At 56.5% G+C, this 24,352-nt stretch overlaps 2 protein-coding genes across 2 annotated transcripts in view; both read left to right on the top strand.

Annotated features, from left to right (window-relative positions):
* The window catches only part of IGSF21 (immunoglobin superfamily member 21), a 36,666-nt gene extending 22,662 nt beyond the window's left edge, over positions 1-14,004 (top strand). Inside the window, exons 3-10 of the mRNA XM_066334206.1 lie at positions 3,003-3,124; positions 7,827-7,945; positions 8,728-8,843; positions 9,043-9,490; positions 12,213-12,298; positions 12,904-13,096; positions 13,191-13,229; positions 13,757-14,004. Coding sequence (XP_066190303.1) covers positions 3,003-3,124; positions 7,827-7,945; positions 8,728-8,843; positions 9,043-9,490; positions 12,213-12,298; positions 12,904-13,096; positions 13,191-13,229; positions 13,757-13,830 — 1,197 coding nt within the window. The 3' untranslated portion in view covers positions 13,831-14,004. The remainder of the gene's footprint in view (positions 1-3,002; positions 3,125-7,826; positions 7,946-8,727; positions 8,844-9,042; positions 9,491-12,212; positions 12,299-12,903; positions 13,097-13,190; positions 13,230-13,756) is intronic.
* Positions 14,005-18,573: 4,569 nt separating this feature from the next.
* KLHDC7A (kelch domain containing 7A) lies at positions 18,574-21,102 on the top strand. Its single transcript, XM_066334597.1, has one exon. The coding sequence runs from the start codon at positions 18,574-18,576 to the stop codon at positions 21,100-21,102; it is 2,529 nt and encodes an 842-aa protein (XP_066190694.1).
* The last annotated feature ends 3,250 nt before the right edge of the window (positions 21,103-24,352 follow it).

The raw sequence follows: 24,352 nt of genomic DNA, 5'->3' as shown, positions 1-24,352 counted from the left end.
CAACAATCCCGACACCTCCGGAAGGTGTGATGTTCCCGGGAACAGGTGCGAACATGGATCTGCACCTGGAGACGTCCTGAAAAAGCCTTGGCGGGAGATGGGGGTGGTGGAATCCACTGGGAATGAGGCCGGGAACACCCGGAGCTGTTCCGTGGTTCCCGACGCCAGCAGCTCTGAGGTTGTGCCGGATCCCGGATTTGTGCTGTCGGTGCCGGGATGGGAACTGGGAAATTGGCTCCTTTTCCCAATGGAGCTCTGGGAAAATAACAAGGAAGCAGGAGAGGGAGGGGAAAATCCTCGGAGGCTCCAATCTGCGCCGTGCAGCAGGAAGGGAAGCAGAGCTGGGTTGGGCTGGACTGGGAGTGTGGGAATTTGGGAATTGCAAACGGAGTTTGGCAGATTTGGGGTGTGAGACCAGGGCCACGCACCATTCCCTGGCTGCTCCCGGTGCCGAGTGGGATTCCTGGGATACCCGGGAATGAGGGGCAGGAATGGGTGGAAGCCTCCATTAATTAGAGTTTGGTGCTCGAGGTAATTAGTGAGAAGGGAATGAAATCCGTGCTGGAGCTGGGATTGCTGGGAGCAGGGCCCTAGAATTGCTCCTGGTGGTGTCTGTGGTTTATGGGAATTCCTCCCAGTGGTATCCATGGAATTGCTCTCAGTAGTATCCCCCGGTGTGGTCACTGCTTTCCACAGCAGTGGATTCTCCAGGGAAAGGGAGGCAGGGAAAATCTAAAACAGGAGTTTTCCAGGAAAACAAGTTTTTCCTGGTCAATTCTCCAGGGAATAGGCAGGAAAATCTTAAATCTGGAGGTTTCCAGGATGAGGAGTTTTTCACGGTTGATTCTCCAGGGAATGAGCAGGAAAAAGTCAAACCAAGAGTTTTCCAGGATAATGGGTTTTCCCCAGTTGATTCTCCAGGGGGTGTGCAGGAAAACACCTACATCTGGAATTTTCCAGGATGAGGAGCTTTTCCCATTAGTTGTAATTCTCCAGGGAATGAGCAGGAAAACCCAAAATCTGGAATTTTCCAGGACACTGTGTCCCCCTCCCCTGCGCAAACACCGGGAGTGCTGCAGCTGCTCCAGGGAATTTTCCCTCTTCCCAGAGTAATTTCCATTTGCTTGGAGAAAGAGAATCCATGGATCCGTCCTCAGGACACAGAATCTGGATCAGATCCCAATTCCAGCCCTTTCCAACCGCCCCCAGCTCACTCCCTTCACCCCACATCCATCACTTCCCCATGATTTTGGATCCTTTGGGCATCCTGATGGGAGAGTCAGGAGATTTTTAATGGATTTTGGGAGCAGCAAATGCTCGTTTTAATGGATTTGGGGATTTGTTCGGGTCACTGTGGAGGGGAGGGCAGCAGGCGGGAGCTGCCTCTGGAACAGCCGAGTTCTGTCGGGAATGGGATTTTTCTTGGGATTTATGAGTAATGCAGGAAGCAGAGCCTGGAATGTGTTCCTGGGCCCCTTTTCCCAAAATTCCTGGATGTGGAGACATCTGTTGGGACAGGAACCGTGGGATGCTGCCCAATTATCCTCCTTTGTTGGGCTGCAAATTCCTGTGGAGTTTCTCTTCCCAAATAATTCCCCCGGGGTGGATCAAAGGCTGGAATTAGGGCTGATCCCTGGAGACAGAGAATTCCTGCTGAGCTTTTTCCTGGGAGCCGTTAACTACCTGGAATTCCCTCGGGGATGTGGCTCATTCCTCAGGGAATGAGGATTCCCAGAGGGTGATTCCAGCGGTGACTCCAGTTCCAGTGGCGTTTTCCTACTCCTGTCCATGGATAGAGCAGGATTTGGGCCCACATCTGTCCAGATGTTGGGAAAAATCCCAAGGCTGAAAATTCCCAATCCATGGGTGCCACCCCCACCATTCCCAGCGCTTCCCACCCTACAAGAATCCCTAAAATCCCTTGGGATTGGGATCCTTTCTCCATTCCAGAGCAGCTCCCAGGTTTGTCCTCAAACACAAAGAAAAGTCAGGAAAAATCCTTGGAAACTTCCCGAGGCTGGAGATTTACAACTCCCGTCACTTTTCCCGTTTTTCTTTATCCCACATCCGTGCCAGGGTGGATTTTCTTCCCCACAAAAGCCTCAGCCTGGGACAATAAATCGGAAGAGGTTTTTTAGTGACGGATTTTTTTTTTCTCTTTTTGCCATAAAAAAGCAGGAAAGAGGAAATTGGAAATAATGATGGAATTTTGACCAAGGGTTGGGTGGGGATTTGGTGTTTTGTCCTTGAAAAATGATGGATTTGAAGATGAAATCCCAAAATCTTCTGCTGCTGCTCTGGGTTTATTTTAAACAATGGGAATTTTGACTCTTTGCTGGGAGCTGGTTATCCTCAAAATTCCCTTTTTTCTCCTTATTTTTCCACTAAGACTCCTCCTCAAAAGCAGGGAAGATAAATCCAGAGGTGCTGGGAGACACAGGGAATAAACAATTCCTAAAAAAGCCATTTTCTATTTAACAATGACAATTCCCAGCTGGAAAATGGAATAATGGGATGGAAAACTTGGATTTTGATTTCAGCTCAGCAGGGGCATCATTGATCCATAAATTCCAAGCTGAAAGATGCTGGGATTCCATGGATAAATAGGGAAATCATGATATCATAAAAATAAAAACAAGAACAAAAACAAACAAAAAACCCCACCTAAACTAGAACTAAAACTAAAATTAAAACCAAAACTAGAGCTCAAATGTACATATTTAAATACACTGCATAACATATTAAAAGAAATGTATTTACCATATTTAATACATATTAAAATTCTGATAAATTTATTCAAATCAAAATTAATATCAAAATAGTAAAAAATTGCATTAAAACACAAATAAATCTATTCAAATCTAAATAAATACATTCCGATTCAAACAAATCTATTCAAATCCAAATCAAATTACTGGAATTCCCAGCCTAAAAAAACTCTGAAATATTCAAAAATGGGCCCAAAATTCCCATATTTGGGACACTGGGATTGTTTCCCGCAGGTCACTGACGGTGGCACCATCAAGCAGAAGATCTTCACCTTCGATGCCATGTTTTCCACCAACTTTTCCCAGATGGAAAACTACCGGAAGCGGGAAGACCTCGTTTACCAATCCACCGTGCGGTGAGTCCGTTTTCCATATTAATGCAAAATTTTTAGGATTTTTTTTCCCCCTATTTTTGGCTCCATTGAAAGGATTCCAGCAGAACCCGTCCCCATCCAAGGAATGTTCCCATTTTCCTGATGATTCTCAGGGAAAAGGTTGGAAAAAATGGGGATTTTGAGAGGTGGGAATGGGCAGAGAAACCCAAAGCTTGGGAAAACTGGGAAAACCAGATCCATAGTTATTTATAAAACAGGCATGGGAGCATCTCCTTGCTTTTATTCCAAGTGGCAATCACTTCCAGAATTCCAGGTTTATTCCTGATCCCACACCTGCTCCGTTCCTGCTGCTCTAGAACCGACACTGGAGCTCGGGAGAGAGGCCAGGAGAGGCTTCCTCCAAGGGGAAAAAACTGGGATCAGATTTCCTTTCCTCCTGGTTTCTTTCTGGCCTTGTATCCTCGGGAAATGGGAATTTCTTGTGGGATTTTCCCAGCTCGTTTTTCCTGGCGTGGGGGAAAGGAAAATTGAGGATGTGGTGGGGAAAAAAACAGGATTTCCTCCAGTCACGGGATGTTTTCCACCTGGAAACACCCGAAATGGCTCGGAAGGGGCGGGGCCTGGAAATGGGAAGCTCTTCCCAGTCCTTTGGAATTTGGGATTTTTCAGGAGTGTTTTGCTGGTTTCCCCTCCTATGTTTGGAACTATTTTTTTATCCTGAGGAGAATTGGGAATAAATGTGGGCTTGGAGTGGGAAAAGGGTTGAAAAACAGGGCTAGGGAGGGGATATTATGGGATGGATCAGGAGGATCCTCAGGCCCTGCTCAGGAGAAGATTGGGATGCTCAGGAATTGTTCTGGGAATGCTCTGGGGATGCCCGGGGGTCACTCAGGGGTCACTCAGGGGTCACTCAGGATATTCAGGAGAAGCTTGGGATGCTCACATGGATGTTCCCATGGACCAGGAGTTACTGCAGGGTTACTCAGAGGATACTCGGGATAGTCAGGGAATGCTCAGGACACTCCAGGGTTACTCAGAGGATACTCAGTGGGTGCTCAGGAGGAGCTCAGGATGCTCACGTGGATGTCCAGGTGGATCAGGAGTTACTCCAGGGTTACTCAGGGGAGTCAGAGGATGCTGGGGATACTCGAGAGTTACTCAGAGGATGCTCAGGGGTGTTCTGGAGATACTCCAGGAATGCTCCAGGCATTTTAGAGATGCTCAGGGGATGCTCTGGGAATGCTCCAGGCTTGCTCCATCCCTGTGTTTGGTTTCCCTGGATCCACCGAGCTGCTCCCGAGGATAACCAACTCCTGACATGACTGGCTCCTGTTTGGAGAAGGCTTTGGCAGCTCCAGGCAGGAATTCCACATTCCTGACTCCAGCTGTAAATCCAGGGCTCTCCTGGGGGTTTGGCCATCACTTGCCTCCAGCCGGGAGCACCGGGAAAATCGGGAAACTAAACTGGGTTAAAGGATTCTCCATGCCCATGGAAGGAATTCACGGGGTGAGGAATCGAACATTCCCTGTGCACGGGGCAATGGATCAGGAGAATCCCTGGAGAAGGATTCAACCATTCCTGGTGCATGGAATGGGGGATGAGGAATCTCTCTGGAGCAGGAACAAGGATCAAACAATCCCAGTGCATGGAACAGGGGAATCAGGAGAATCCCTGGAGAAAGAACAAGGATTCAACCATTCCCTGCCCATGGAATATTTCCCTGACCCTGTGAGGAAAAACTGCCACGTTTCCTGGCTCCAGTCGCTCTGTTTTCTGCCCTTTCTCCACACGTTGTAGAACGAATGGAATTTGGGAGCAGAAAATTCCCCCGCCCCAGCACCAGGCACTTGAAAGCCTCCGGAATGACCAGGAAATTGGGCATGGAGCTGGGAGATGCTGGCGGGAAAAGGTTTTCACACCATGCCTTTCTTTTCCAGGGAAAGCAGGACCTGGCCTGGTGAGGAGATCATTCCCAGAGCTGGTTTTCCCAGTCATTGGGGTTTTTTTGTGGAGGTCCTGCCTGATTTTGGGCTCTCCCAAAAATTGGACAAGCCCACGAAGTGTTTGGGGATGCATGAAGCATTTCTCAGTCCATGTTTTTGGCCCTGTTCATTCTCCTTTTCTTTTCCTGTCTATTTCTTCTCTCTTTTTTTGGGAATCTTTACCGTGGTTGAGGAACAGCTGGAGCAGTCCCAAAGAGCTTTATCCCAGGGGGATCCATTCTTATCATCATTATCCCGGTCCTTATCAGCATTATCCCAGTCCTTATCAGCGCCGTCCCAGGCAGAACTCTCCCAGGGAATATTTTCCTGGGAGCAGTCAGCCACATCTGCGTTTTCCTGGTTCCTTATCAGCATTTTCCCACTCCTTGTCAGCGTTATCCCGAGTGGAACCATCCCAGGGAGCGTTATCCCGGGAGCAGCCAGACTAATCAGCGTTTCCCTGTTCTTATCAGCGTTTTCCCGGCCTTATCAGCACGGCCCAGGGGCTGCTGGCACTGCCTCTCTCCATCCCGGCTCAGAGCTGTGAAGAACAAAGCTGGGAGAGATCCAATCTCTCCAATCCCAATTTTTTTTCCTTTCCCTTGATTAAAATCTCACCCTTATCCTATGGCATCACTTCAGGAATTTCCAAATCCCATTTTTCCCATATTCCCAACACAGAACACCCCAGGGAGTGTTTGTCTTCCCAGTGCTGGTTGTTCCCTGTCTCCCGTCCTTGGGAATGCCAAACTGAGCCGGCCAGGCTCCAAAATCTGCATGCAAATCCCAAGGAATCCTTCCAGAAGGGATGGAGCAGGATCAGAGCCTTTCCGAAGTGCTGCTAACGGGAGATTCCTGATCCGTGTGTGGATAGTCAGAGGCTGGAACAGATGGCAGAGGCTTGGTTGGAAGTGTTGTATCCATGGAAAGCAGGGAATGTTCACTTCCAGGGGGATCCTTGGAGCGGAAAGCCAGCCAGGGGCTGGGAGAAGGGAAAAGCAGAGCCAGAATCCCCCTGGAAGGGAAAATTCCCCTGAGCGGGATTTTTAACCTGAGTGCTCCATGGGGGAATCACTCCCATCCAAATGGGATGGATGAGGCGGGATGAGGCTGCTGGAGAGGAGGATGGATCTCCTGGACGGCAGGAATCTGCCAGGCAGAAGGAGGGGTGGTGCTGGGATGCTCTTCCCCACAACAGCAGGATGGCAGTGCCAGCTGGGAAGGGGGAATGTTGCTGGAAAAGCAGGATGAGGCTTCCAGACAGTGGGCTGGGATAATGATGCCAACTGGAAAGGTGGGATGCTTCCAGCTGGAGCAGTGGGATAACATTTCTGACTGGAAACGTGGGATGTTCCCCACATCCCAGGGAGGTGGAGAAGTGGGATGATGCCGCCGACTGGAAAGGTGGGATGCTTCCAGCTGGAGAGGTGGGATGATGCTTCTGGCCACTGAGCTGGGATAATGCTCCTGACTGGAAAGGCCGGATGTCCCCAGTTGGTGAGGTGGGATGATGCCAGCTGGAAAGGCGGGATGCTTCCTGCTGGAGAGGCGCGGTGCCACCATCCAGTGAGGTGGGATAACGCTTCCAAATGGAAAGGCCGGATGTTTCCTGTTGGTGAGGTGGGATGATGCTGCCAACTGGAAAGGCAGGATGTTCCCATCCAGTCAGGTGGGATAACTCTTCCGACTGGGAAGGCAGGATGTTTCCAGCCAGTGAGGTGGGATGATGCTCCTGACTGGAAATGTGGGATGGTTCCTGCTGGAGAAGCAGGATGTCGCCATCCACTGAGCTGAGATAATGCTGCCAACTGGAAATGTGGGATGTTTCCAGCTGGAGAAGTTGGGATGATGCTTCCGGCCAGGAAGGTAGAAAGTCGCAGACCAGCAAGGAGGAATGGGACCAGCTGGAGAGGCGGGATGGTGCTGCCTGGAAATGTGGGATGCTCCCAGCTGGAGAGGCAGGATGGTGCTGCCAGCCGGGAAGGTGCCAACTGGCACCATGGGATGGGGTGGGATGGTGCCGGCTGGTGAGGCAGGAGGGTTCTGCTGCATGGACAAAAAGATTGGGATGCTGCTGGCCAGAAAAGTGGGATTCTGAGGAGCAGAAAACAGGGATTTTGAGGAGAAGTGGGATTCTGAGAAGAAAGGTGGGATTCTGGGGATCAGAAAGGTGGGATGCTGAGGATCAGAAAAGTGAGATATTAGGGAGCAGAAAGGTGGGATGCTGAGGATCAGAAAGGTGGGATGCTACCCGTCAGTGACGTGATCCCTGTGCGGCCTCCCGAGCATTCCCAGCTCCAGCAGCACCCATCCTTTGGCACAGCTCCTCCTCTCCTGTTTGTCTCAAATCTATCTAAAGCCTCTGGATAACAGGCAGATGGATGAGCGCTCCAGGTTCACTCAGAATTTGGGATTTGCTGCTTTTGCTGTGCTGGGGTGGCCTGGCAGGGCCTGTGCCGAGGTTTCCCGTTGGCACTCCGCGGGCAGGCGACATCCGTGGTCATGGATTTGTGCTCCCACCCACGTCTCCTTCCAATAACACAATTCCTTCCCCCGGGAGGAGCTGTCGGTGCCGGGGAATTCAGGCTGCCGAGGCATTCCCGAGCTCCTCCCACAGCCTTTAGAGTCATTAAGGGTTTATTGATCCCTGTCCAACGCCGCCATGTCCGGGTGCCGAGGGATGAATCCCACGGGAAAGCGGGAAGGGGATGGAGCGGTGAGTGCTGTCTCTCCTCCGCAGCCTTCCCGAGGTCCGGATTTCCGACAACGGTCCCTATGAGTGCCACGTGGGGATCTATGACCGAGCCACACGGGAGAAGGTGGTGCTGGCCTCCGGGAATGTCTTCCTGAATGTGATGGGTGAGCACGGGGATCCAGGGAAAAACCGCTGCGGGGTGGGAACAGCAGGGATTGGGAACAGCAGGGATTGGGATTGTTCTGCTGTCCTCAGGGGTAGGAATGGGATGGGATGGCATGGGATCGGGATGGAGGAAAGGAAAGGACATGGACAAAGACAGGGATGGGGATGGGTAGAAGGACAGGGGCACGGACAAGGACAGGGATGGGGTCAAGGCCAGAGATAGGAATGGATATGAAGATGGGGATGGGACATGGATAGGGATAGGGAAATAGACAGGGACAAGGACAGGAAGAAAAACGGGGAATGGAATGAACATGGGGAATAAGATGGCCATGGAAATGGGTGCAGGGATGGGAATGGGAATGGAAATGGAAATGGAGATGAAGATGAGGGTGAGGATGGGGATAATAATGAGGATAACATGGGGAAAGGGAGGAGGATACCATGGGGATAAGGATGGGGATGAAGATGGGCACGGGACAAGGATGGGGGCAGGGATGGGGAAAGGGAGGAGACTGGAGAATGGGTTGAACATGGGGAGGAGGATAGCCATGGGAATGGGTGCAGGGATTGGGATGGGGAGAGGGAGGAGAAGGAACAGGATGAACATGGGGATGAAGATGGGGATGGGCCAAGGATGGGTGCGAGGACAGGAGAAGGACAGGGATTATGACAGGGATGGGAGCAAAGATGGGCATGGGAATGGGAACAAAGATGAGGATGGGGATGGGATGGGGGTTGTTGAGGACTCCATGCTGACCTCCCGGCTGTGCTCCGGCAGCTCCCCCGACGTCCATCTCTGTGCTGGCCGCGGACACCCCGGCCCCCTTCAGCCGCTACCAGGCGCAGAACTTCACCCTGGTGTGCGTGGTGTCCGGGGGGAAACCCGCCCCACTGGTGAGCTCCCGGCGGGATCATCCCTCCCTCTGACACACGGAACTCCCAAACGCCTCCGCAATTAACCCACCAAATCCACGCGCTCATCCATCAGCCCAAACCCGCTCCCCAAATCCCACCTTTCCGTGGAGACCGCGGGAAGGAGTTGGGATGCTGGGGACACCCCGGTGTCAATCATTGTCCACTTTGTCCCCTCCAGGTGTACTTCAAGAGGGACGGGGAGCCCATCGAGGCCACCCCGCTGCCGGAGCCGCCGGCCGGCGCCAGCAGCTGGGCCCCCCGGAACCTCCTGCACCGCGACCTGGACGACACCAAGCTGCCGAAATCCCTGGCGGCCGAGGGCGAGCTGGGCATGGGGAACCCCTTCCCCACGGCGGACCCGCCGCGCGGGCTGGCGGCCGAGCGGGATTCGGTGACGGAAAGCATTCCCGAGACCGTGGTGAGCCGGGAATTCCCGCGCTGGGTGCACATGGCAGAGCCCATCTATTACTTCCGGCACACGCACGCGCCCGTCAGCGACGGCACCGTGGAGGCCCGGGCCACGCTCACCTGGACCCTGAACCCGCAGATCGACAACGAGGCCCTCTTCAGCTGCGAGGTCAAGCACCCGGCGCTCTCCATGCCCATGCAGTCGGAGGTCACGCTCGGTAAGCCGAGGGATCAGGGACTTGTCCGGGATTTTTGGCACTTTGGTCAATTTTGGGGGATTTCTTTATTTTTGTTTTTCCGTTCTCTTCTTGTTTTTTGGGTGTTCTCTCCATTTTTTGGCTTTTCTCTCCCTTTTTTGGCCTTTTCCCACCTCATTTTTTGCCTTTGTTCCCCATTTTTTATCTATTTAATTTTTTTTTCTTTTCTCTCTGGCGCCTTTTTTTTTTTTTTTTTGGGCTTTTCTCTTCAGTTTTTGGACTTTCTCTCCAATTTTGGGGGGTTTTCTTCTCATTTTTTTACTTTTCTCTCCACTTTTTGGCCTTTCCCTCCCATTTTTGGCCTTTAAAATACTTTTTTGCTTTTCTCTTTTTTTTTTTTTGGCCTGTTCTCCTTTTTTTTTTTTTTTCCTTTTTATTTTTTGGCTTTTCCCTCAATTTGGAGGGTATTTTTTCTTCCCCCCCCCCCAATTTTTTCTTCCCCCCCCCCCCCCCCCCATTTTTTAGCTTTTTCTTCCTTTTTTTTTAGCTCTTTTCCCCCTGTTTTTTCTGAGGTTTTCCCCAGAGGGTTTTTTGTTGTTGTTGTTTTAATTCCACATTTTGTGTTCCTTACACTTTCTTTTTCTCTCTCCTTTTGTCCTTTTCCTTTGGGGGTTTTCAGGCATGTGTGTGGATCCCATGGGGCTGTATTGGGTTAGCAGTGGTGCCAAGGTTCCACAAAACTTGGGATGAGAAGAGGGATCTGGGATGTCCATCATTTCCAGGAGAAGGGATTTTCCAGGTGTTCATTGCCCCCCAGCCAGGGGCAGTGTTCAGGGTGGGGTTTGCTGGGATAAAAAGGATTTTTGGGGAATCTGTGTTGGGATGAGCAGGAAGGGGAAGAGCTGAGGATGGAGCTGTCACCTCCATCTCAGTCCCAGGAAATCCAAGGACAAGCCATGACCCTTATGGGCCGCTGCAAAGCTCATCCCAGTGGGAATTTCCAGGGAGGGAGTTCCCGAGTTGGCTCCTGCCCGTGGAGCTGTGACAGGTTGATGGGATTGAAGCCAGGGAATTTGGCTCCCCACATTCCCAGGGCCCTGGAAGAGCAGAAGCTCCTCAGGTGACCGTGGGACCCATGGGTCCCTCACCCTGCCTGGGGCTCCCTGCCCCTCTCCTGGCTCCCGCTGGAAGGGGCTGAGCTCTCCACGGGGTTTTCCAGCCTCAGGGCACTCCTCTGGAAAGGCTCTCCACACCCTGAGCCAGGTGGAGCAGCCTGGGCTTCGCTCTTGGCCAAGTGGAGCACTTGGCTCCTCATCATCTCCTGGAGAGCTTCTCCTTGGCTTCCCGACATCTTCACATGAAATCTCTTCCCCAGCATCCAAAACCTACGGAAATCCTGCATTTCCCACTTCCTGGAGCTCTTCAGGTTTAGATCCAAGGCCAAGACCTCGTGGCTTTGCTGCTCTTACCAGAGAGGTCCAAGACCTGCACTGGCAAAGCTCAGCCCTCATTGTCCCCTGTCCCCAAATCCAGGCCTCTCCTGATCCCCAGAGGTGTCTGCAGCTCCTTGGGTGCTCATCCACTCCCGTGTTTTGGGCACCATCCCAGCAGATCCCAGTTAACTCCTTCCCTACATCCATAGTATAAATACACACACTATATATCTCTCTCAAAAAATATAGATTATTATAAGATATCTATATATAATATAGATATATAAATAATCTATAGGTTATTTATATTATAGAAATATAAATAATCTATAGATACCTATATAAAAATATAAATTCCCAATAAAAGTGAAGATATTCCAAACAAAACCTGCATTAACCACAACATCTACCCAAAAGCTGCCTTTGGGCCCAGCCAGGGTGTGGTGGGATCATCTCCAGCACACCGTGCCTGGTCCTGCTGCAGGGCCACATCCCATAGGGAAAGAGCACCCTGGGGCAGGGATGGCCATTCCAAGGGCTCCCAGTGTCCTCCAGCACAGCTCCCTGGGGGCTCTTTGTCCCTCTGTCCTGCCAGGGTCATGTCCACATGTCCACTTTGTTCCCTCTGTGACAAAGCTTGGATGGACAAAGCTGACACACCAAAACACCACCTCCCTCCTGCCCAATTCCCTTTCTCCGGCCCTGGAGGTCCAGGAAGCTCCTGGGATGTCCCATCCCACCTGGGACATCCACACAGCCCCAGGTGGAAGCAGGAGCAGATCCTGTGTGGTGTCCCTCTGTCACAGAGGAGGAGCATCCCTAGTCTGGCATGGGAAAAGGGATTCCTGTTTTTTTCCATGCCATCCTTGGAATTTTGTGCCAGCCGGGCTTTGGGGTTGTCTCCTGTGCTAACGGCACCTGGATGAGACTCACCAAGGCCACATTTTTTTGGGAATGCTCCTCTGGGGTGTCCATCTCTGTGCCTTCAAACCAACCTGATCCTGCTTCGCCATTTTTTCCGAGCAGAGAAGGGTTGGTTGGGAAATAACTCCTTCCCATCAATCCATCCCATCCCAGCCATCCATCAGCCTCACGCTTTTCCCGTTCTCCCGCCTGGGGGGTCCTTCCCTCCCTGTCCATCCATCATTCCCGAGTCTCTCAGCCCGGCCATCCATCACGGAGCCGTCACCTCGCCCCCCGGGCTGCCACCCCTCACCAGGACCATCCATCAAAGCCTCGTTAACCCCTCCAAGGGCAGGCCCGGCACAGGGAATGTCACTGACGGCTCCTCCTGTCCCCTTCCCCGGCAGTTGCTCCCAAGGGTCCGAAGATCACGATGACCCCGACGAGGGCGCGTGTGGGGGACACCGTGCGGATCCTGGTGCAGGGCTTCCAGGTCAGCATTCCAATGGACAGCCTCGATCCAAGGATTTATGGGCTTGGCTTGGTGGTATCACGGTCCCCATGCTGGGATGGGTTGGCCGAAGTTGCAGCTGTTCCACCCTGGAAGGGTCCATGGACAGTTTGGGTGGGGCTCGGAGAAATCTGGGACAGTGGAAGGAGTCCCTGCCCACGGCAGGATGGGTGGGACTGGGAGGAGCTTAAAGGTCCCTTCTAACCCAAAGTCAAACCTAAACTCAGACCCAGACCATATTTAAACCCAGACCCAAATCCAGTCCTAAACCCAGACTCAGACCCAAACTCAAACTCAGACTCAAACCTAAACCCAAACCCAAAATCAAACCTGAACCCAAAGTCAGACCCAAACTCGAGCTCAGACCCAAACGCAAGCTCAGACTCAAACCTAAGCCCAAACCCAGACTCAAACCCAGACCAAAACTCAAACTCAGACTCAAACCTAAACACAAATCCAAACTCAAACCTGAACCCAAAGTCTGACCCAAACCCAGACCCAAACCTAAGCCCAAAGGCCAGTTTGATGATCTCAGCCCCAGGTTTGCCCGTCCCCGCTCCCCTCTCACGGTGCCCCTCTCCCTGCAGAACGAGGTGTTCCCGGAGCCGCTGTTCACCTGGACGCGGGTGGGGAGCCGGCTCCTGGACGGCAGCGCCGAGCACGACGGGAAGGAGCTGGTGCTGGAGCGGGTCCCGGCCGAGCTCAACGGCTCCATGTACCGCTGCACGGCGCAGAACCCGCTGGGCTCCACCGACACCCACACCCGCCTCATCGTCTTCGGTACGGCCTCGCCGCCGCCTCGCCGCGCCCGCCGCGGGCCCCCGCTCGGCTCCTCGCCCCTAAAATTGTCTCTCTGCTGTTTGCTTCCCCTTAGAAAACCCCAATATTCCCAGAGGACCAGAAGACTCCAACGGTGAGCGGTGCTGGTGGCACTGGGATCTCTGTGGGAATGCTCGGGGAGGGAAGGGCTGTGCAGGGAGGGGCTGGGCTTAGCCTGGACCCTGGGCAACCTCTCACTCCAGGCTCTCAACATCTCTCCTTGCCTCGTCCCGAGCTCTTGCCCATCCTTCCTTGACTCATCCCAAGCCCCTTCTGATCTGTCCTTGCCTCATTCCAGGCCATTTTCCATCTCCTTGGCTTGTTCCGTGTCCTTTCTCATCTCTCCTTGCATCATTCCATGCCCTCACCCACCTGTCCTTGCCTCATGCCAAGCCCTTTCCCATCTCCTTGCCCCATTCCCAGCCCTCCCCTGTGTCCTCAGGAATATCCTCACACCAGACACTCCCACCCTACCCCTCATCTCCACCTGACCCCACCCAACCCCTGGGGCAAGTTTGGGGGGCGATCTCCCTCCCAGCCAGGGGTGCCCCTGTCCTGCTCTGAATCCCAGCACTGGGATGAGGCTCTGTGAGCTCCTGATCCCGTTTTCCTCCTCTCCAGGTTCACTTCCCGGCCACTGCGGCTTCAGATTCGTTTTGGCGCTCACCCTAACAGTGATCCTGGAGCTCACGTGAAGCTTCACCACCTCTTCCTTCTTCTCCTCCACCTCCATCCGGCTCCTCCCGGTATTCCTGCCTCCAGCCATCGGCTCTCCCGCTCTTTTTTTTTTCTATACTCTCAACAGTCTCGGTCTCTTTCCGTGTCTTGGCTTCCTCAGACAATTGAATTAAAGGGAAAAAGGAAAACCTCTTCTGGGAGAAGGTCGTAATTCATGTTTTACCTGTGCTGGGATTCCCAGCTCCATCTCGGGGTTCCCAGCTCCATCTTGGTGTTCCCACCTCCATCTTGGGATTCCCAGCTCTGTCTCAGGGTTCCCAGCACCATCTTGGGGTTCCCAGCACCATCTTGGGGTTCCCAGTGCTGTCTCAGGTTTCCCAGCTCCATCTTGGAGGCTTTGCAAGGCTCTGGAAGTGGGAGCAGGAGGAATGGAGGATTCAAGGACCAGTTTTTCCCTGGAAAAGCCCAAGGTGCTCCAGGCCTCGTGTCCCCAGGGGAGGGCCCGCACGTGTCCCCAGCCCTGCCGAGGCCACCGGGAGCCCGAGGGCCGTGGATCACTGGGTTTATCCGGCGGGATTCCGGCTGTGCCGCTCGTCCCGGGCTGGCTGAGGAATGACAAGTGACAGGCGGCTCCCGACCCCAAATGTCAGCGCTCACACTTGAGCGGGCAGCCGGCACCGGGCCCCTGGTGGGAGCTGTCCCCATGGAAACGGGCCGGATGCGGCCATTCCCACGCTCCCCATCCCGGGATGGTGCCAATCCCGCAGAACCAGGGCTCCTGGCAGAATCCAGGTGGTTTTGCCCCATGCTGGAGGTTTTCCAGGCTGTTTTCCCTCGTTGTGGAGCAGCCGGCTGGGAGGATTCCCGGGGGGAAAGGATCCCAAGGATGGGGCGCTCCCCAGCCTTTTCCTCTGGGAACTCTTAATCCTGGAGGATTATCCGGCAGCCGTGTGGCGCCTCATCTTCCCAAAGCCCCGCACGAGTGCTAAGCATCATTATTACCGTGATGATTAATTGTTATTAAGCAGATTCCAGCCCTTCCCCGCTCTGTTGCCAACCTCGCTGCTTTCCCAGCCTCAGAGGAGCTGAACGAACTCTCGGCAGCTCCAGAGCTCCTTCCCATAAAAATCCCGGAGTTTTATCGTTTGGATTGGGAGCAATCGGATCGGGACCGGCTGGGATGTGTGGGAGGAGGAGCAGCTCCCCTTCCCTCCATCCCGATCCCATCGGATCTGCGTTTTCACTCCACGGATGAGAAGAAAATCTTCGGTTTTTTCAGAGGGAACGTAGTTTCTTCAGGAATTCTTCCTGCCTCAGTTTCACCCCGCGCTCTGGAAAGTCCCTGCCATGGGTCCTTCTCGCCTTCCTCATGGATGGGAGCCGCTCCAGGGGCCTCATCCCGCCGTAATTAAACAACCGCCAGGATTTAACAGCCATTAGGCCTCCTCGCCTGGAAAAACGAGCGCTTCCAGCCGCCGGAAGCTCCATTTAAATGCAAATGCGGCGGGTTTAGCCCAGAACCGTGGAAATGAGCAGCGTTCCCGGAACCGTGGAAACCAGGAGCCATTCCAGGGGAGCCGGCTCCACCGCCAGCGTCACCTCGGGAGCACCGGCATGTCCCCGGCCGGCGGCTGGGACAGGAATGCCGGAATCAGTGGCCCTTCAGTCCCAAATCCACCCCGATTCGGGATGCTCTGGGAAAAATCCCTGGGAAAAGGGATGGATGCCCTGGCGTGGATGGATCGGCCAAAGGCTGGGATTTCCAGGTGCCAGCACGGAGAGAGCAGTGAGGGGATTTGGGAGTTTCTCCTCATTTGGGGGCAGAGCTGCTGCCTGTTTTCCCCAATTCCTGCAGAACAAGGAACACAAAAGGATCCCATCCCACATTCCCACCCGAGGCAACCATCCAGCGGCTGCGACAGGAGCGCCAGGCTCGGTGGGCCTTCAATCCCAACCCCACCCCGATTCGGGATGCTCGGGTCTTTCCCCAGGGATTCTGGCGCGGATGGATGAGCCAAAGGTTGGCACAGACAGAGGAGTGAGGAGATTTGGGAATTTCTTTTTGTTTTGGGGCAGAGCTGCCGCCTGTTTTTCCAAATTCCTGCAAACCGAGGGACACCAAGGGATTCCATCCCCCCATCCCACCAGAGGGATCCCTCCACGCTCTGCTGGACCCACCTTCCCCCCTGCCCCTTCCCCACGCTCTCCCTCCGGGAAATTCCAGAGGACCCCAATGATCCCCCCCTCTCCCCCCGTTCCTGATCCCGCTGTTCGAGGCGCTGGCAGTGAATAATGCAGGAGGAGGCTGGAGGGGAAAGGAGCGGCTCAGGTTGTTCCATTATTGATGAGAGCTGACAGATCCGCTCCTGACAACCTTCCGAGGAGATCTGATTAGCTCGGAAAGAAAAAAAAAAAAAAAAACACACACACACACCATAATGCCAAAAAAAAACCCCAAACCCGCAGCGCCTTCGCGAGGGGCTGACGGCAGCTGAAAACCCCAAAGGAGCGGCGTTATCGATGTTCCCGAATTCCAGGGGACTTTGAGAAAGGTTTTAGCAGATTTGGAAGAGGTAATTACGCTCAATTAGAGTCACAAGCGCCCAGACGTCAGCGCCGCTTCTCCCGCTGCCCTCGCACGGCGATAAACTGGGATTTATCCGCGGAACCCACGGGTTCTGTGGGATAGCAGGAGCCGGGGCTGCTCCGGCCCTGCAGGAGAGTCGGGGGGAGCTTCTCTCGGCGCCTCCCGCGCCTCCCCCCCTCATTACCGGCCGGGGTCAGGGGGCTGCCGAGCGCATGAATAATTCATCCTCCTCCTTCCCGGGATCTTTGTAGATCCAGCGGCGGGATGAAAGCCGCGGCAGGGAGCGGAGCGGGGCCCGGGAGGTCGCGGCTGCCGGACCCTTTCCCAATTAGCCGAGCCCTGGAACTCGTGCCCAGACTCCACACGCGGCCCCGCTCCCTCAGCCCCGGCAGCGCCCGCCTTTCCAGGCAGGAACAATCTTTCCCGAGGTTTTGGCCAAACCGAGCCGCCCAGGGATGGATTTTGGGTTTTTTTTCCCCAACAGGATGGAGGAGAGAGGCTGGGAGGGTTTGGCTGGCGCTGATTTGGGTGTACGACACTGCCCGTGCTCCAAACCCCAGCTTTTAACTGAAATATCTTAATTCCTCCGAACTCTTCCGTGCTGCATTTCCCCACAGCAGGGAACAACATCCCAAATATTCCCCTGAAGCCATTGGTGGATCCGTGCCCGAAGCAGGGATGAGCACAGGGACCCCTGAGTGCAGAAGCAGCCCGGGGAGGTCATTCCTGTGCTCCCTCTCCGATCTCTTCAGAGATACAAAAACATTTTTGGTGTTTAGGACGGGATCCTCCAGGCGAGAGCAGCTCCGGAGGGTCTGGGGGCCCAGCCCCTTTCCTTCCGCCACGGGAATTTCAGCCGTCCTGGGAATTTCAGCATCCCGGCCTGGGCAGGGGAACACCTCAGCACTCAGGGATGGTGGAGAACCTGCCCCGAGGGGCGGCAGGGGCTCCTCCTCAGCCCAAAATCTCCGGAAGCGGCTGGTGGGGATCCGCTGGGATGAGGTTTGGGAAGCTGAGGGAACGAGTTCCCTGAGCTCCCATCTCCCACTGGAGACCCCTGGCACGGCCGCCTCCCACCGCAGCCCCCCAGGGGCTGGGGCGTGTCACCCCCACAGCCCCCACATCCCCTGGGCTCATCCCTTAGGAAAATCCCATCGGATTGGGATGGAGCCAGCGGGAAGCAGGAGCTTCCACCCACCCCCAGCCCCGGTTTGGCTCTTTCTTCCCTCGTTTTTTTCCGCCTCTCTCGGATGTTCCCTCAGGGAGAAGGAGTGGGGTTGGATCCCTTTGATCCCTCGGCAGCGGTGGGAAGCGATGCCATTCCCCAGGCTCCCGCCTCTCCCCCCAGCCACGGCCCAAGTTTTCCTGTCTTGGGGGCAAGAATTCCCTGAAACCTTCGGGATTCAGGCCAGGAGCAGATCCACCACCAGCACATTCCCAGGGGAAGAATGCAGCCCTGCCATGCCTCAGTTTCCCCACGGTGACTCCGATCCCTGACATCCCTCAGGAATGACAACTGCCATCTCCTCCCATCCCCAGTTTCTCCCTGCTTTTATTCCTTCCTCCAGCTGAGCTCCAGCCTCCATTTCCTTCCCAGTGCCAGGATTTCCCCTCTTCCCGACGCCCCCAGCTCCTTTTCCACCAGCTCCTCATTCCCTCCTCGCCGCTTCCACGGCGGCCTCCGAGAGACCCCACAGGCTCCGGGGCTCTTTCCCGTCAGCCCGCGTTAGGCAGCCAACGAGGGCCGCTGAATTAATTAATCGCTGAATTAATTAATCACTGGATCAGCCGCTGAATTCGTCACCCGAGCAGCTGCTCGGCATCAGCCCAAAGGGCTCCCGGCTGCTGCTCCCTCCCTTTTCCGGGAGCACCGAGGGATGAGGAGCCTTTGCTGGGCAAAACAACTTTTTTTTTCTCTCCCCTTTTTCGTTGCGTGACCCTTTTTAAAGCACCACGAAGGAGAAGCAGCTCCTCGGGGATATTTTTCCTGCCTTCGCGTTCTTGCCTCTCTCGGTTTCCCGGGCACCCTGGGCTGCACCTTTCCCTGGAGCCCAGCCCATCCCAAACATTCCTGCCAGCTCTGCCCGCTCAAAGTCACCTTGGCCCGGCCCGCCGCGCTCCGGCCGCTCCCGGCAAATCATTAATCGGCTCCTCGGCATTCCTGCGTGGAAAAATGCCCCAGCGGGTGCCCCCGGCCTGGCACTCGGACATGCCGCTGCCCGGGAAGCTGCTCCTGTCGGCGGCCGCGCTGCTGCTCCTGTCCCTGGCCTTCAGGTTTTACAGGAACCGCTCCCCTCCCCCGGGAAAAATCCCGCCGGGAGAGCAGCAGGAAAACCGGGATGGGGATGGGGGTGTGAGGAGGAGGAGGAGGGTGGATGGAGGGGACAAATCTGGGAATGGCCTCGGGATGCGGCACGCGGCTCTCTGGGGGGAGCGGAGTTTTCCAAGGAGTGAGGAAGAGGAGGAGGAGGAGGAAGGAGAGGAGGTGGGCTCGGAGCAGGAGCTGATCCCCGGGAAAGCCCCGCTCGGTCCGGCCAGGACGGACAGGGAACTGGGAAGGGAACTGGGATGGAAGTTGGGAATTAAATCAGCAAGGGAAGCAGGGGCTGAGCTGAGGAGTGATCCCGGGAGCGGGACGGGAAATGAGCTGGGAAAAGAGCCGGGAAAGGAGCTGGGAAATCATCCAGGAAGCAAGCCGGGAAGCAGGCTGGGAATCAAGCCGGGAAATAATCCACGGAGAAAGGCAGGAAGTGAGACAGGGAGCAAATTGATAATAAAGCCGGGAACTGAGCGGGGAAGTGAGCAGGCAAGCGAGCTGGGAAATAAACTGGGGATTAAATCAGGAATCGAGCTGGGAAGTGAGCAGGGAAGCGAACCAGGAAGCAAGCTGGGAAGTGAGCTGGGAAGCGAGGCAGGAATCGGGCTGGGAAGTGACCCGGGAATTCGGCAGGGAAGTGAGCTGGGCTCTGACGCCCCCGGGGCCGAGGCCGGAGCCCGGAGCAGCCCCGCGGAGAGCGATCCACCCTCCCCGAGCTCCGGGCGTTCCCCAGGGCTTGGCGATGCCCGGACAGAGGGAGATGGATGTGCCCAGAGCACGGAGCAGGACCCGGCTGGAGCCGGCAGGAGCCGGGAGGGCGGCTCGGGGTCACTCCGGACCCTCAGCGTCACCTCCAGCCTGGGGCTGCTGCTGACGGCCAGCGAGGCGGGCAAGGACACCTCCTACAGCTTCTCCTCGGTGGCCAAGATCCAGGTGGAGGAGAGCTTCATCCCGGAGCGCCAGGACACGGACAGGGACAGCCCCCGGCCTGGCCTGCGGGGCAAAGTCTACGACTACTTCGTGCAGTCCGTCTCCGAGTCGGTGTCCAGGAGAACGTCCCTGCCCTTCGTCCCCGCGGGGACATCCCGGCGCCAGGCGGAGCCGCAGAGCCCCGGAACCCAGCGGGAGAACCCAGCTTTGGAAATTCCTGATCCCAGCCCCTCCACAGCTCCACAGGAGTGCATGGAGAGCCCTCCCGAGCCGCCTTCTCCCGGCGGGAAGGGCAGCGCCCCCGGGACGTGCCCCCAGCTCCCGCTGCCCGATGGGGCTCCAGCTGCGGGCCCGGAGCCGAACCAGGCGCCAGCAGCCGGCCAAGTGCATCTGGGGAACTGCTGCGAGGTCCTGCGCTGGGCCAAGGCGCGGCAGCTGCGGGCGCTGCAGGACTCGGCGCTGCAGGTGATGAGCCGGCACCTCCTGCAGCTGCTGCGCTCCCCGGCCGCCTACGGCCGCCTCAACGCGGGCGAGCGGGAGCTGCTCCCGGCGCTGCGGAGCCGCGGGCGGCCGCGCCTGGTGGTGGCCGATGTCCCCCCGGCCGAGCCCGGCCACCGCCGCGGCCGCCTCTGCTACTACGACGAGGACGGGGACCGCTGGCTGCAGCTGTGCCAGCTGCCGGCCGAGGTGTCGGGGCGGGGCTGCGCCGTGTGCTCCATGTTCAATTACCTGTTCGTGGTGCCCGGCTGGGAGGGCGCGGGCCGGGCGCGGAGCCCCTCCCGCCGCGTGCTCTGCTACGACCCCCTGGGCGACAGCTGGCAGGACATCTGTCCCCTGCTGCAGGCGCGGCCGCGCTGCCAGCTGGTGGCCCTGGACGGTCACCTGTACGCCATCGGCGGCGAGTGCTTGGCCAGCGTGGAGCGCTACGAGCCGCGGCGGGACCGCTGGGCCTTGGCGGCCGCCCTGCCCAGGGACGCCTTCGCCGTGGCCCACGCCGCCGCCGCCTGCGACGGGGACATCTACGTCACCGGGGGCACCCTGCGCTCGCTGCTGCTGCGCTACGACGCCCGCGGGGACGGCTGGGCCACCAGCCCGGCCGTGGGCGACGAGGACAGGACGGCCGAGCTGGTGAGCGCCCACGGCTTTCTGTACCGCTTCCAGCTGCGGCGCGGCGCCGGCGGCACCGATGTCACCGTGTCGCGGTGCCGCGCCGGCGCCGGGCTGTGGTACCGCTGCGGCAGCCGGCCCCTGGGCGAGGCGGCGGCGCTGCGCTGCGCTGCCCTGGGCGGCCTCGTCCACTGCCTGGGCCGCGGCTTCCACCTGCGCTTCCTGGCCGACCCCGTGTCGCCGCGCTTCGGGAACAAGGAGCTGCGGCCCTTCCCGGAGCCCCACGGCAGCCTCCTGCCCGCCGTGCTGGTGCTGCCCCAGGGGGACGCGGAGCCACCGCGGCCCTGAGCGGGCCCCAAGGAGAGGTGGCGGCTGGAAAAGGAGCCCCCGGCCCGAGCTGGGCACTCCGAGCCTTCCATGGACCTGGCCCGGTCCCACTGCCCGGGATGGAGGACGGGATCAAACCCTCGGACAGTGCCGGGAATCGCAGCCCGGAGGCTCCAGGAAGAGCCGGGAGGAGCTGGGCGGGCCCGTTTGCTCAGGGCAGATTAAACAGGCCCGTGTTTGTTTGGTGGCAGCAAATCCCGGATTTCCGCGGGCTCCAGCTGTCCGGGCGCCCCTCGGGACCTAATTCAGACCTGATTTAGGACCTGATTTAGACCCGACTTAGGCTCCAGGTGGTGAACATTGACCCGGACGCGGATGGGCTGGTTTAGGGTGGAGGTCGGGTCCCAGGGAGGTGTCACCGAAGCTCCACCAGCTCCGCTGGGACACCTCACTGGGGCACCTCACTGGGACACCTCACTGGGACACCTCACTGCCCTGGTTTAGGGGCAGAGTTCGGGGCTGGCCTCGTTATCTCTCATCTCGTTGTCTCTCGCCTCCTCCCCTGAGCGGAGCTGTCTGTATTTAATCTCCGTGCGGAGCGGCGGCGGTTTGGGCACAGCTGGGCCTGAATTAAAGCCAACATTCGGTGAAATGAGCCCCGCGCCTCGTTTTAAGCCGAGCCTAATTGGAGGCAAGAGCGCGCTGCATGTTCGACATCGCTGATTAGGCACGGCCGGCAGCTCCGGGGCGGCGAGCACGGCGCAGCCCCGACATTCCCTTCCCGGGTTTTCCCGGAGCAGCCCCGACATTCCCTTCCCGGGTTTTCCGGGAGCAGCCCCGACATTCCCTTCCCGGGTTTTCCCGGAGCAGCCCTCCCTCATCACCTATTCCCAGGTTTTCCCGGCTCGGACATTCCTTCACCACCTTTTCCCAGCTTTTCCAAGAGCAGACACTAAATCATCCTCTTTTCCCAGCTTTTCCGGGAAATCAATGCCCAGTTATCCCCTTTTCCCAGCTTTTCCAGCATAACGCTCGGTTATCCCCTTTCCCCAGGTTTTGCAGGAAATCGCTGCTTATCCCACAGTCCCCGAGGGGCTGGGGGACGGGAGTTTCAATCCCCCCCAATTCCACCTCCCACTATCCCAGGCGGCTCCAGCCCGGCCTTGGACACTCCCAGGGATGGGATCCAGGTTTTTTGGGAATTTCGCTGCTGCTCGGGCCGGTTTAAGGCAGCCAAGGTTAACCTTCTCCCAGAGCGCTCCCGGAAGGATTCCTGGCATCGCCCGGAGCCTTCGGACGAAGGGCAGGGAACCTTGGGAGGCCGCCTTAATTAATGAACCCGGGGCCGCGTTAATTAATGAACCCGGGGGTGCGTTAATTAACAAACCCGCGCAGGCTCTGGTGCCTCGGCTGGCGGGGCGGTGGGTGAGGGACACCCTCACTGTCGTGGGAAAAGAAGGAAAATGTTGGAGGATTTTTTGGGGGGGATTCATGGAATTTCCCAGCTGAAATGACCCCAAAAAAGAGACTCTGGGATGTGGGAGGGAGAGAGACTCCCAAAAACGTCCCAAAAAAGAGACTCTGGGATTTTGGGAATCCCAAAAAGAAGGAGTTTTTGGGATACATGGGATTTCCCGGCTGAAACATCCCAAAAAAGAGACTCTGGGATGAGGGAGGCGGGAATTCCAGCCCGGCAGGAGCGGGATTATCCCTCTGGAATAGCCCTGGGGCAGGTGGGGGAATGACCGGGATGAGGGAAGGGGAAAATAAAGGGAAAAGAACAATTCCCAACCCACGCTCAGACCCGGATGTTTCAATCCCCACCAAATCCCAAAGGTTCGGTCCATTCTGTGCTCCTCAAATCCCAAAGGTTTGGTTCATTCCCCGTTCCCAAATCCCGAAGTTTTGGTTGGTTCCAGCTCCCAAATCCCGAAGGTCTCATCCCTGTCCAACTCCAGCCTCCTTCTCCCACCCCGGACCATTCCAGAGGGACCATCCCGCTGCTGCCGGGTGGAATTCCCTCCTCCCGCCTCCCAGGGTCTCTTTTTTGGGGATGTTTTAGCCGAGAAATTCCATGCGTCCCAAAACCTCCTTTTTGCCCGTCACTATTTAACTCCTCGCTCCGACGTCGCCTCTCGCTCGCGCTCCCACATTTCTGCTTTTCCCACGGCAAATTCCAGGTTTTGGAGCATTCCAGCCCCCGGGAAGGTGCCAACCCCTCCCGTCCCCATCCCAAATCCCGCGGTTTCGCCCTTTCCCTGTGACCGCTGCGATGGAGAATTCCCGGCTGGGCAGGAACGAGGCGCTGGAGCCCTTCCAGAGGACACGGGCTTGTTTTCCATCCCAGGAAAGCTTTCCCACATCCCGCCCTTCTCCCGGCGCCGCTCCGTGGTTCACCTTGCCTTTAACCCCTTCGTGCTCGCCGCTCCCGCATTCCCGAGGGACGAGCTCCAAGGACGGGCCGTGGGCCGCGCTCCCTCCCCCGCTCCTGCACTCTCCAAGATTAATTTTGGGAACCATTTGGGAGATTAAAAACGCCCGGGGACGTCCCGAGCTTGTCCTGCCGCGAAGGACGCACAGGCCGGGAGCGGCCGGGAATGACTTTGGGATGAGGGGAAGGGGAAAATAAAGGGAAAAGGACAAACCCACGCTCAGACCCGGAGGTTTCATTCCCTGTTCCCAAATCCTAAAGGTTTGGATTGTTCTCTCTTCCCAAATCCCCAAGGTTTGGTTCATTCCCTTCTCCCAGACCCTGAAGGTCTGGATTGTTTCCCGATCCCGAATCCCAAAGTTTTGGTTCGTTCCCTGATCCCAAATCCCGAAGGTTTGCTCCTTTCCTTTCATTGGGATGTCCTGGATTTTCATGGAAAGGTTGGACAAGCTGCCACAATTTCCAGGGTAAAGGGTTGGGAATGCTCGTGGTGCATCCCAATAAACTCCACAACACCCTCCATCGGTCTGCCCGGGAATATCCGAAGATAAAGAACCAGAGGTCCCCGTGGATCCCGCGGGAGGGGGATTTCCCTGGAATCCATGGATCCAGGGATGGGAACAGGGAGAGCTCTGGGATCCATCAGGGTCAGCAGCTGGGACTCCGGAAATTCTGGCAACCCCTGGAATTCTGAGGGTTCTCCTTGTTTCCAGGGAGCAGAAGTTCATTCCAGGACGATTTTTGCAGCTCCAGCAGAATTCCTGGTGCATCTCCCGGAGCCGCCTCAGCATTCCCGTCATTTCTGCTTCCCAGCTTTTTCCCAATCCTGCTTCCTCAGCT

This window comes from Sylvia atricapilla, chromosome 22 (assembly GCF_009819655.1).
Source record: "Sylvia atricapilla isolate bSylAtr1 chromosome 22, bSylAtr1.pri, whole genome shotgun sequence".
Taxonomy (NCBI): domain Eukaryota; kingdom Metazoa; phylum Chordata; class Aves; order Passeriformes; family Sylviidae; genus Sylvia; species Sylvia atricapilla.
This window is presented reverse-complemented; position numbering and strand designations above follow the sequence as displayed.

Bases quoted from the DNA above. Each gene is read 5' to 3' on its own strand.
- KLHDC7A (XM_066334597.1), top strand. From the start codon at position 18,574: ATGCCCCAGCGGGTGCCCCCGGCCTGGCACTCGGACATGCCGCTGCCC.